General features: G+C 45.9%; 6 protein-coding genes across 6 annotated transcripts; 3 read left to right on the forward strand and 3 right to left on the reverse strand.

Moving 5' to 3' along the window:
- Positions 1-220: 220 nt before the first annotated feature.
- On the forward strand, positions 221-1,697 carry PAAG_08438 (purine nucleoside phosphorylase; the record flags this gene model as incomplete). Its single annotated transcript, XM_015846512.1, has 7 exons — positions 221-416; positions 572-650; positions 730-809; positions 886-950; positions 1,025-1,227; positions 1,301-1,580; positions 1,647-1,697. 7 exons carry the CDS (start codon positions 221-223, stop codon positions 1,695-1,697), a joined length of 954 nt encoding a protein of 317 aa, XP_015701176.1.
- A 166-nt stretch (positions 1,698-1,863) lies between these two features.
- PAAG_08439 (hypothetical protein) lies at positions 1,864-2,930 on the reverse strand (the record flags this gene model as incomplete). The annotated part of the gene is made up of 3 exons (XM_002789615.2): positions 1,864-2,250; positions 2,518-2,677; positions 2,764-2,930. The coding sequence occupies 3 exons, from the start codon at positions 2,928-2,930 to the stop codon at positions 1,864-1,866; spliced, it is 714 nt and encodes a 237-aa protein (XP_002789661.1).
- Positions 2,931-3,551: 621 nt separating this feature from the next.
- PAAG_12557 (hypothetical protein) lies at positions 3,552-3,767 on the forward strand (the record flags this gene model as incomplete). The annotated part of the gene is made up of 1 exon (XM_015848034.1): positions 3,552-3,767. One exon carries the CDS (start codon positions 3,552-3,554, stop codon positions 3,765-3,767), a length of 216 nt encoding a protein of 71 aa, XP_015702351.1.
- A 1,821-nt stretch (positions 3,768-5,588) lies between these two features.
- On the forward strand, positions 5,589-7,028 carry PAAG_08441 (nuclear transcription factor Y subunit C-9; the record flags this gene model as incomplete). The annotated part of the gene is made up of 5 exons (XM_015846513.1): positions 5,589-5,670; positions 5,835-5,848; positions 6,007-6,063; positions 6,177-6,845; positions 6,999-7,028. 5 exons carry the CDS (start codon positions 5,589-5,591, stop codon positions 7,026-7,028), a joined length of 852 nt encoding a protein of 283 aa, XP_015701177.1.
- A 513-nt stretch (positions 7,029-7,541) lies between these two features.
- On the reverse strand, positions 7,542-8,066 carry PAAG_12558 (hypothetical protein; the record flags this gene model as incomplete). Its single annotated transcript, XM_015848035.1, has 3 exons — positions 7,542-7,617; positions 7,727-7,977; positions 8,058-8,066. The coding sequence occupies 3 exons, from the start codon at positions 8,064-8,066 to the stop codon at positions 7,542-7,544; spliced, it is 336 nt and encodes a 111-aa protein (XP_015702352.1).
- Positions 8,067-8,251: 185 nt separating this feature from the next.
- PAAG_12559 (hypothetical protein) lies at positions 8,252-10,440 on the reverse strand (the record flags this gene model as incomplete). The annotated part of the gene is made up of 7 exons (XM_015848036.1): positions 8,252-8,512; positions 8,604-8,739; positions 8,808-8,917; positions 8,979-9,080; positions 9,134-9,265; positions 9,331-10,323; positions 10,390-10,440. The coding sequence occupies 7 exons, from the start codon at positions 10,438-10,440 to the stop codon at positions 8,252-8,254; spliced, it is 1,785 nt and encodes a 594-aa protein (XP_015702353.1).
- Positions 10,441-11,273: the final 833 nt, after the last annotated feature.

Genomic DNA, 11,273 nt, shown 5'->3' on the forward strand with positions numbered 1-11,273 from the left:
TCGTAATCTTCTTATACATCCGCTGTTTGAAAAATATACTTGTCCTCTATATATGCTAGCTTAACGGGCTCATCTCCTGATCCCCAGATATCCCACAATAAACCTCACCTGCAAGCACATCCATACCGAATCCGAGTAGCAGGAATAGATACACCCCCGCTATATTTCGTTTGCCCTTCCTCATTCCTCCTCATCTCCAGAAAATCTAGAAGCATAAATAATGGGCGAGAAATCCATCTTCCAACAAGCACAAGAAACTTGCAGCTATCTGCGGGAACGTCTTCCCGTTGAGCTCCAAAAACCCCGGTTTGCCATTATCTGCGGGTCGGGACTAGGCGGGCTGGCGGAATCAGTGAACAAGAGTCCCAAGGCTGAATTTGACTATGCGTCGATTCCTCATTTTCCAGTTTCAACAGGTAAATATATATATATATATATATCTCAGGCAACTTGTGTGTTGTGAAGGAAAGAATTACACAGCTGGAGAGCACCTGGCCTGGGTCGTTTAATAATGAGGTATACTTGCCTGATAATGTCTCAAATGATGATGCTAATGTGAATGCGTGCGCAGTTCCTGGACATGTCGGAAAACTCGTGTTCGGTATTCTTGGAGAAAATATTGCAGGTGTGTTGATGGTTGGCAGGTCGCAGTATGTTTCCTGATCACAGAAGACTGGCTATTCTACGTGGTTTTGAAATTTACACTTTGTCTAACTGCCAAGAAAAAAGTTACTATGAAGGCCACTCAGTAGATAGGATCACTTTTCCGGTGCGTTTATTTAAACTACTTGGGATTGAGATAATCGTTGGTGAGAATCCTCCGTATATATTATATTGCCATTCATTATCATACAGATAACTAAATACGTATATCCGCATCATCAGTCACAAGTGCTGCAGGAGGACTGAATCCTGAATACGAAGTTGGGGACATCGTCATCTTGAATGATGTGAGTTTCCTCCATTCCCCCTCCTCCCTCCCCAACATAACAAACATAAACAACAAGGAATGACACCATGGCAGCATATTTTTCTTGCCGGTCTTGCGGGAATACATCCACTTCGAGGCGCGAATGATAACGAATTTGGCGTCCGCTTCCCTCCTCTATCAGACGCGTATGATCTTGGGCTCCGGAGGAATGCCCATCGAGCCTGGAGAAAAGTGACGGTGCCAGAAAACACTAGACGAGTGTACGAGGGAGTTTATGCATTTGCTGGGGGACCCAGGTAAAAGATTACCCCAGTACTAGAACTTATTATGCTTCTTCTTGGGTGCCGCTGACTAGGGTAAAAAAAAAAGCTTTGAGACGAGAGCTGAATGCCGGCTACTACGCCAGCTCGGCGCAGATCTCGTTGGAATGTCAACAGTTCCTGAAATCATCGTGGCTAGACACTGTGGGATCAGGGTTCTCGCGATGAGCTTGGTCACGAATAAAGCAGTCTCGACTCCAGTTCCACGTGGAGAAGATCGGCTTTTGCAGAATTCAACAGTGGACGAGCTAAACACCATCGTCGAGGAAGGCAAGGCGAATCATGAAGAAGTCCTTGAGACTGGTCGCCTTGCAGCAGCAGATATGCAGGTGAGTGATTGCAAATCCTTATTTAGACAGCCCCTTGCACCACAACCGACTTATTCGCCGTGCTAGAAATTGGTAACGCAAGCTCTGGCAGATATTTTTGCTGCCGCCGAAAACTAGTTGGGTGATAGATAGCAGGGTTGGCGAACCGGTTCTGGTTCTGTGGTGTTGGATGTTTGGATGTTTGGATTTTATCGAGTGGGATACGAAGGCTACATGTACTTGCCGAGGAGCGCCTAATATGTACGTAAGTCCAGAAGCATTGTTTTGAATTATAGAGAACACTTCAACCAAACTTGCTGCTTCTCGACCTCTTCGCCTTGACAGCTTTGTAGTGAGCCTTCTTGCCGCTCGTCTTTGCAGACTGGATTTCTTCATATTTCCGGCGGAAACGACCGTTCTCCTTCTCGGTAGCCATCGCTTCTTCCACGAAATTCCGCTTGCGTTCTTTCTTGGGAATGCGAGCGCTGAAGAATTCGGTAGGACCCTCAACTATGGTACCAACCTGGGAGAACTCGGGAGCTTTCGCTTTGCTATTGTCTTTCTTGTAGTGTCGGTGTGGATCGAGCACTGGTCTCATACGAAGAAGCTGGAGATCCTTTTTCAATTCTGGGGTGAGATTTGTTTTGGGTAAATTAAACCAGTCTGATCCTGCGGTTGGTTTCTCCTTTGGCTAATACGAGTTAGCACCTAAATTCAAAAAGACATGAAACGACCCACAATAGCAAATGCAAGAATGCGAGGGAGAGAGAATAGTGTTCAGAGTAACTATGAATAAAATAGAACTTTCACAGAAGCAGCGTAGCCCAAGACGGACTAGTAAAACTGCATCAAGCGCTAGATGCGGTAAAATATCTTCGTCATAACACCATTGATAAAAGAGTAAAATGTTGTAGGAAATGTTCAAGGAAATGGATGGTGGTAGACGGCGACTACTAACCCTTTTGTACTTGGGGTCAGGAACTTGAGGAACTGAGCGGATGGTTTCCGAAAGCTTTTTCTGCTCACCCGTCACAGCTCGAGATTCGTCAAAGGCAGCAACATTGTTTTTTTCACGAATGTAGGGCTGGACGATTTGAGTGAAATCAAGCGCGGGAAGGCTAATTTCAGCAATTATTAGCATTGGTATTAAAAGGCGGCGTTTGGAGGACAACGAAATACGTTTCGGGAAGAAGAGGAAAAGTACCACAATGAACTAGATGAAGCTACAGAATCATCCGAACGAGGGTGAATGGAATTCCCCTGGGAGGCGGAACGAAGCCGTGTCTCTGCCTCCAGGAGAAGGGACTGAATCTGCTCGTCTGACAAAATTTCCACGTTGTCGGAAGAGCTAGTAGAAGCCTGCACAGACATATTGATGACAGGATTTCAGAATGCTTTTCGCAAAACGATTATTGCTTATGTTATCAAGAAATTGTGAAAATACAAGACACCCAAAAATAGAAAAGCTGACATATTCAAGGAGAACGGAACGAGGGAGAGCTTTTGAAAAGAAATAGCAGAATGGAAAAATAAGTCCAGTGTCGATGTTGTTGGGAGGGAAGTTTTCGTTTTCTTACTTAATACTTTCCGGGGACTGACTAGGTTAGTCAGCACCAAAAGATGTCTTGGCACATCTTCTTTCTCCTCGTCTTAACAAGAATTGCCTAAGCAGGAAATATCCCCAGACTCCAAAATCAACGTTCAGACAGCTGCCAGATGTTATATCCACCATGAGCAAAGACATGTCCCTCGAACTGCCTGTCTTTTCTGCCAGAAAATGTGGGTGGTGATGGTTGGTATATGACCTTGTCGGTGTTTCCGGCGCGAGCGAGCAACTCCAAAACTTTATCCCTCCCCTACACATATATATGTATGGTACACGTGCCTATTAGTAGACATGGGAGTTCATATATCTGAATAGCCTTTGGGTGCCCCGTGGTAGTTTTACTGGGACTCTCGATCTGATCTTTAAGTGACCTATCCTAACTTATCATGCCGTGGATTCCACGCAATGATCTTTACCTGCTTCTCTTGCATTTTCTCTCAGAAGAGATGCGAAAGTTGCAAGAATGGATAAAGGGGAGGGAGGTAATATCCAATGAAGATTTGCAGCGCGTCTACTACCTTCAGCAACTCCCTCCAGCACTGTGCCCACTTGTGATGAATCTGTCCTCACCAACTCTGGAGTTCGAAGCCACCTCGATGTGACCACAAAACCACAGAGGTCCAAAGAGATTCCAATAACCTTGGATCTGTTCCACAAGCAGCTTGCTATGGGGTGCAGCAAGGGGAAAATTGAACGATTCTGGTTCGGATGCAGAAAGACATGCGGATATCGAATCGCGTTCACATCTTAACCTCTAAATGTCTCTCTTTCTTCGGGTCGTCGTTTTCATTATTGAATCCATCTTTTGCTGGTATGCTCATTGCGTGCACTTGCACAGTTCCCGGGATTGATGCATGTTGGAGCTCAGCGTGCCACCTGCAAGATGCTAACATTTCCTATTACACGATCATGGTGGACCAAGAAAACCCCCCGTTTGCTGTGTCGACCGACATGTGGAAGCTGCTCATACTCCAAGATCAGAGGTGTAACTATCCGTCAAGGAACACGCGGTCTGGCAGGGGTGACCAGCATCATCAGTATGAGAGGGTGTTTGATGGGGTTTTGCGATTAAGACCAATCCACTGAGTCTCGTCCATGGCTGAGACCAGGACTGAAAACCCTAACACCATCCCATGGAATTATCACTATCTATATTGTATCCCTGCTAGTTTTCTCGCTTTGGGATCTCTATCTATAACTATCAGATCAGCAGTCATTCATTGACGGTCATTGAGGGTAGGCACTGTTCTTTTGAGAATTTATTTTATCAGATCATTCATTCTCCTCTTCTGTCTAACAGTGAGTTTTTGTTTTGATAGTTAGCTGTCGTGGAATTTAAACAATAACCTGCTAATTTAGCCACTAATGCACAGTGATTCCATTTCCACCCTCATCCCTGATTCTTACCTGATGGTCGAGGCAGAGGTGGTTATGCAACCAATCACAGTTCAACCTACGAAGTGCCCTTTTGGGTGCACTCCATAATTCGATTCATCTGGAGAACACTCAGGCCGAGCATAAATTTAACATATCCACGTCAAACAAATCATTGCTATGTGTTTGATTACCGAGTAACTAGTCCCTACTAAGCGGAATAACTTGGGCCTATCGTTGCCCAACGGACAAATCGAGTTACAGCATCAAGTATTGTGGCATCATCATGCCGTACCTGAGATGAGTTGTTCATGGACACCCAATCTCGAAGCTTCAGCCAACGAGATGCCTAGAATCAGGCTGTCAAACCAGCCTGGCATCGTTTGAGCTGCTGCAGAGTATTTTAGCCCATATGGATAGATTTAATGTGCCTAATTGGTGGCTTGGCCTGTTGCGAGGGTAAACAAAAGCTTAAATCTATACATTCAGCTCAACTGTTTTGCGTGAAAGGATAAAAGAGGAAGCGGATGTAGATAACAACAGAAGACACAGAATTCTCTATAATAATGTAATAAATATACCTCCAAGTGTATTCAATAATAATAGTAATAATAACAACAGCTCTCCCTTATCCTCATCCTTATTTCCTCCCCCCTTCACAGGATGAATGCTACAGTTTTAAATTCAGTTTAGTCAAGTTGAGTCTAGTTAGACTTCTGCGAGTTCATCACCCGTCACGTTTCACAATCACACCCATTGCCAAAAACACTCTCTTATGCTCACGACCGGCTTTCCACCAACTCACCGCACATATCTTTCTTTTTACTCTTCCCCCTCCCCTTCTTTACCCTCTTATTCTCTCCTCCGGCTATTATTCCTGTCTCCCTCCAAAATTAACCACCGTTTATCTCCTACCTTCTTCCCGGGGACCCTTGACATCAACTCGAGCCGAAGCTGACAGCTGAGACACCACCCGACACGACTCGACGCTGCCCAACTGACCCTTATTCTAGCCCCTATATATCCTCCGTTTCAACAGATATCCCTCAATGGAACAGACACAGTCGGGTACCGGCCAGCAACAAGGTCGCCAGCAGCCGGTATATGATACCAGGAATGGGGGTCATTATGGTTCGTATACCACGATTTTACCCGCCTGCATAGCTTAGAGCCAACCCATTGAGAAATAAACAGGGTTTATTATCTCGATGTTGGATTTTTGTTTGATATTCTTGAAGCAAGGAATGCTAGATTTATTCTTATCTTAACTAACAGCTTGTGTAACATCTCTGCAGGTGCCAGCGCGGCGGTAAGTGGTTTTGTTTTCCTTCTCATAATAATTCTGTTATGCATGAACAAGAGCTGCCTTTTGTTCATTTCCATCTCCGAGACGATACATTCTAATACAACTTTCTCAACAATTACTTGCGAGCGTCTACTTACATTGCCGCATTTTCAATCAATTAGCTTTCCGCTCAAGGTTATGCGCCTGTACCTGAATTATACACTGGACAATGGGCAAACGTGAGTAGGAAGCCGCCATGTTTCAGCTGTTCGTCAGTCACGTTGCGTACTGTACCGGCCCTCCTGATAGTTAGCAGGGGTGAAATTGTATTAAAGCTATTCTTCTCTTGCAGGTCAGCCAAGGCCTCCAGGGCAATTCACGCGACATCCTCACGACATACTGGCAGCACACAATCAACCACCTCGAGTCCGACAACCATGACTACAAGCTCCACCAACTGCCTCTAGCCCGTATAAAGAAAGTGATGAAAGCCGATCCGGAAGTGAAAATGATCTCAGCAGAAGCCCCCATCCTCTTCGCCAAGGGTTGCGACATCTTCATTACAGAACTCACTATGCGCGCCTGGATACACGCGGAGGACAACAAGCGCCGCACCTTGCAGCGCTCAGACATCGCTGCCGCCCTCTCAAAATCAGACATGTTCGACTTTCTCATCGACATCGTCCCGCGCGAAGAGGCGACACCACACGCGAAAAGGTCAGCGCAGACCGGCGCACCTTCCGCTGCGGCAACTGCTGGAGCCCCTCCTCCCGGCACCACGGGGTCAGGTCAGCTCCCGCCCCAATCTCAGCCTGGTGTCCAGCATCCGCAGCAGCACCATCTGGGTCCTCCGGATTATGGCCCGCTTGGCCAGCATCCTATGGGACCGGAACAGGATTATCGCCAGCAGCCAGGGATGTATGGCGGAGCGGTGCAGTCGGATCCGGGGGCGTATGGACAGCCGCAGCCGCAGATGTTTGAGAATATGTATGCGTCGTATTCGCATATGCCTCCGCAACAGGTACATGCTTTGTTATTTCCTGTCTCTTGTTTTCTACCTTTATTTTCTGGCTGCGCCAGTGCTAACGGAAACAAAAATATGTATAGTGAATTTCATGGATTCGTAAGTTTGGATGAAAATAATTGGCTAGAATTTCAAAAAAAAAAATGATAGAAAAAAGAATACATTCCCAAGTCATCGTAAAAACAGATGGATAATCAGGGAGTCCCTCTTTATTTTTTCGTTTTCAATCTTTTGAAGCACGGGTAGGAAAGGGATGGGAGGGAAGCAAAGGACGGATATCATGGAGTGAGGATTTAAATATGAAGACTTTTCTTGTTTTGTCCCCGCCTCATTGTCTTTTGGATGTGTGTTGATGTTATATATGTCGCTTTTCAAAGTTTTTTTTCTTATCTCTTGGTTGTTGCTTATTGAACGATTTGGAAACGGCGTTCGGATTCAAGTTTGCAACTTCTAAGGTTATATATATATTGGATTGTTGGAGTCTAATGTTACTGAACAGCTATCGAAAGCGAGTCTGTAGGGATTATTTAGCCCATTGATGTTGCTCCTGTTATTTACAGCCCTGCGTCATTGAAACGGCTACTACGGCTGAGACACGAAGTACTGTATGCAACTGCATTACGAAGTATTGCACTCAGTGACATACATCCCCAGCCTCATCTGCGACGGCGTGTCTATGCAAGTGAAATTTAACTATTTCATCCCAAGCCTCGTAGACAGCGCGCCGAACTTATCCTGCTTCTGCGGACTCTGGGCGGCAGAAACAAGCCTATGTATACATAACGATCATAATTAGCATACTCTCTTGTAAAACAAACCATCCACCAGCCCCCAAACTGCAAATCAAAGCAAGGAGATTAGGGGGGGGGGGGACATACTTCTCTAACAAAACCGGCCCATTCATCGCATCAACGCGTCCATATTTCTTATTCCGTGTCGAGATGTCATAAAACTCATCCGCATTATCAGCCTGCAGGAGTTGGACGGTCTGCTGGAGCTCGTCTAGGTTCTCCCGCAGGATAGGCACTCCAAGACTATCGACAAACTTTGTGAGGTAGTCGACATCCTGTGCCAGGGCAGCAACGCCGTTGGAGTTTATCTTTTTAACGTCTGGGGAGAGGGGGAGGGCCTGTAGATGTGCATTAATATATAGTTGAAACGTTAAGCATATATTGCATTGCGAATTCGGATTGTATGTACTGCACGTACCAGCACCATATTGGCCGCGTGACTCAACGCATCAAAGTAAATCAACTCCTTAATCTCAGTTGGCAACCCCCAACAGCGTCGAGTTCATAATATTCGACAAAAACCGTGTGAGCGTCTGCATGTAATTGCTAGGCTCCCTCTGTAGCACCGAAGAGGTCCAGTCATACTCCGCCGTTTCAATCAGGTCGTCGATTTTAGAATTGACTACTTCGAAAATCCGTTTTTCGGCCCGTCCGTTTCTGTGTTCGACTCGCTGTTGCCTGTAGGGTTATAGGGGAGCCGGAGGAGCTGGAGTTAGGGGATCGTGCGGCTGCGAGAAGCAGCTCGAGTTCTTGGCAGGCTACTTCGAAGTGTTCCAGATTTATGAGGATTTGGACGATTTGGCCCAGGTATTGGGAAGAGAGGCTCTCGACGAGTGTTTCGCAGACTTTGTCGGAGAGGAGGGAGTCGAGAGACTTTTTTTTTTTTTTTTTTTTTTTTTAAAAAAAAAAAAAAGGTCAGTAAGGATGTAAATTTATATGCGTATCATATACATATGGAAGGTACCTCTTTAAGAGTCTCGTCGATCATGTTTTGATGTTGGAAATCGTCGTTGGAAAAGAAGTAGAATTGGTTGAGGAAGTTTCGGATATCGATACAGCACAGGGGATACATTTGGGAGAAGGGAAAAACATATGGGAATCTGGAAGCAGTTAGCGAGATATTCAATAAAATACGATGTATAATTTTGTTGCAACGAAGTGGACGTACGTTTGCTCCTCGCGTGGTTTCTCCGGAGTATACCAGCTAACATTGAGGACCTTGTCGTACTCCTCAATGTTCTGGATTGGCATGGGCATGTAGTCATCTGTTGACACAATCTGACAGAATACGACAAATAAGCATTCAACAATGGAGTGAAAATGTTGTAAATATCCATACCTCCTGGAAATCATCACTAAATCTCTTCTTGAGAAGTTCAGCGTATTTCCTAAACAGGGTTATGAGGAAATTGTCGAATATTCCAACTGGGAAGCCCCAAGTCTATCGAGCCCGGTCAGAAGACGAATGAATGTGGACACAGGGAGCATTCTTACATCCATAGCTTGCATGAACAAAACGATCAAGTTCTTAATTTTCAAGATATTTTCCGCGTTGTCGACTGCATCCAGGGCCTTCGAAATAAGGGCGACGGCGCCCTGACACATGGAATCCCAAAGTTCATCCACCTATACAAAAAAAATCGTCAGCATATAAATCCACAATACTATCTTCACCAGGACAGTTCACACACATCAACAGAAGACCTCAGATCCGGAATCTTCCTCATAGTCGATCTCTCCACAATGGCAAACCCCGCAATCTCCTCCAGCAACGTATGTAAACTGGCCCCATCCTCATCCACCAGCTCAATAACTGGAGGCAAGAGTAATTCCTTCTGCCTCCGCCTCGTCGTCGCATACTCGCCCCGAAACCTCTCCATCTGCCCCAATGACTGATGGATATGCAAACACTCAAACAGCGGCGTGAAATCAACCTGCAAGTCATCATTCTGCAAGAGATCGAACTCCTCATGCTCATCCGAGACAAGTTCGACAGGAGAATTGAGCTTGAACTGTCCGAAATACGGATTCAGCTCAGCTCGCTGCTTCTGTCGCCTCTTGCGTAGGTCCGTATGGTATAAGGCGATCTCCCCGAGGTACTGGGACATTTCTCGAATGCGGTACAACCAGGTATTCAGATCTGCCATGACAGCTTCCGCGATGGCCTTTTGCGTCGCTGGGACAGAGCGCTGGATCATCTCTGCAATTTTGTACTGCGTGACGGAGCGCAGGTGTACGTTTTCGAGTTCGTCGAGGGCGCGCAGGGCGGCATAGTGACTCTTTTTCATCAGGAGATCATTTACCTGGTTCGCCAGACGGAGGACCTCGAGACAATCCTGCAGAGCGCGAGAGGTGTCATCGATATTCTGTCTGTGGCTCCGTGATTCGACGAGTGCCTTTTTCTGCTCCGCAAGACGTTCTGTGCTTGCCTGGATGGACTGGTTGAGGTCTAGAATTTCGGAAGTGAGGGAGACGGTTCCCTCGCGGACGAGGAGGAGCTGGTTTACAGAGGCGACGAACTCTTGGTGGTTGGAGGTGCAGTTTCGTTCTATTTCTGCTTCGCGGTCCAGAGCGAATTTGGAAAGGGATTGGAGGAGTTGAGAGGTGCGGTTGCCGTGGCTGTATTCGCGGATTGAGGGGATGAGTTGGTCAAGGTAATCAGCGTCAGAGGGGGAGATGACGATCTATTAATAAATGGTTTAGAGACTAGGTATTTAAACAGCAAGATTGACATTTGGGTATAGACGGACTTGATTGAGAATATAGGACGGGTTCCTAGGGGAAGGAATGGCGGAAGGCATGGCTGCGGAAATACGGTGCGGAGACGAGAGCGGAGGTTTGATATGGAAAGGGTGTGCTGGACGTGGTTATAGATTGGAGATCATTAAGACATGATAATTAGATAAAGGAAGGGAATCTGAACAAGGGACAGAGCCCGCTATGGCCATTGTATGGCCATTGTATATTAATATACAGTAGAATGCAGGTGTTGAACATAATTAAATATATTTTCAATTGTGACGCCTATCTCGCTAACTATGAAAAATAGTCTCTCATGTAACTAATATCTAATCTAGCGAATGTTGGATGCTGGTTCCAGGGCGGTGAGGTTGGCAGAAACAACTCCTGCGATGACCAAAGGCGGCGGAAAGCGGCACTAAAACAAAAGCAGCTGGACTCTCCGCCTTCAGTTTCAAGTAAAGGAGAGGAATATGTCAAATCAGTGGCTATTTCTCTCCAACAAAAAAGCATTCAACTACCTGTCTCTCCTCCTTTTCGTTTTGATAAATAGCTGCCTCTGGGTATTAGCTAGTTGACTAGTTAATAATTATCGTGCAGTTCCCACGGGATACATACCACCATCGTAAACCTGCCAGGGACTGAGATATTGCTCCCGTCAAGAGACTACTGCTTGTGGCGATGTCTTCTCTATCTAATTCTTCTCTTCAACGGGATAGCATGCGTCTATTTCTCTAATTTCTGTTCTCTATTCTGTTATTTCTTCTTCTTACTCCTAGCTTCCTCTAGCTAGTGCCATGCTCTTCCAACGGTATTTCATAGTTACCCTTGATACCCCCTTTCAAATGGAGGACTGATAACGCGCCCCCTTCAGAGGCTGCTACTGCTTGCTGAT

This window comes from Paracoccidioides lutzii, assembly GCF_000150705.2.
Source record: "Paracoccidioides lutzii Pb01 unplaced genomic scaffold supercont2.34, whole genome shotgun sequence".
NCBI classification, from domain to species: Eukaryota; Fungi; Ascomycota; class Eurotiomycetes; order Onygenales; family Ajellomycetaceae; genus Paracoccidioides; species Paracoccidioides lutzii.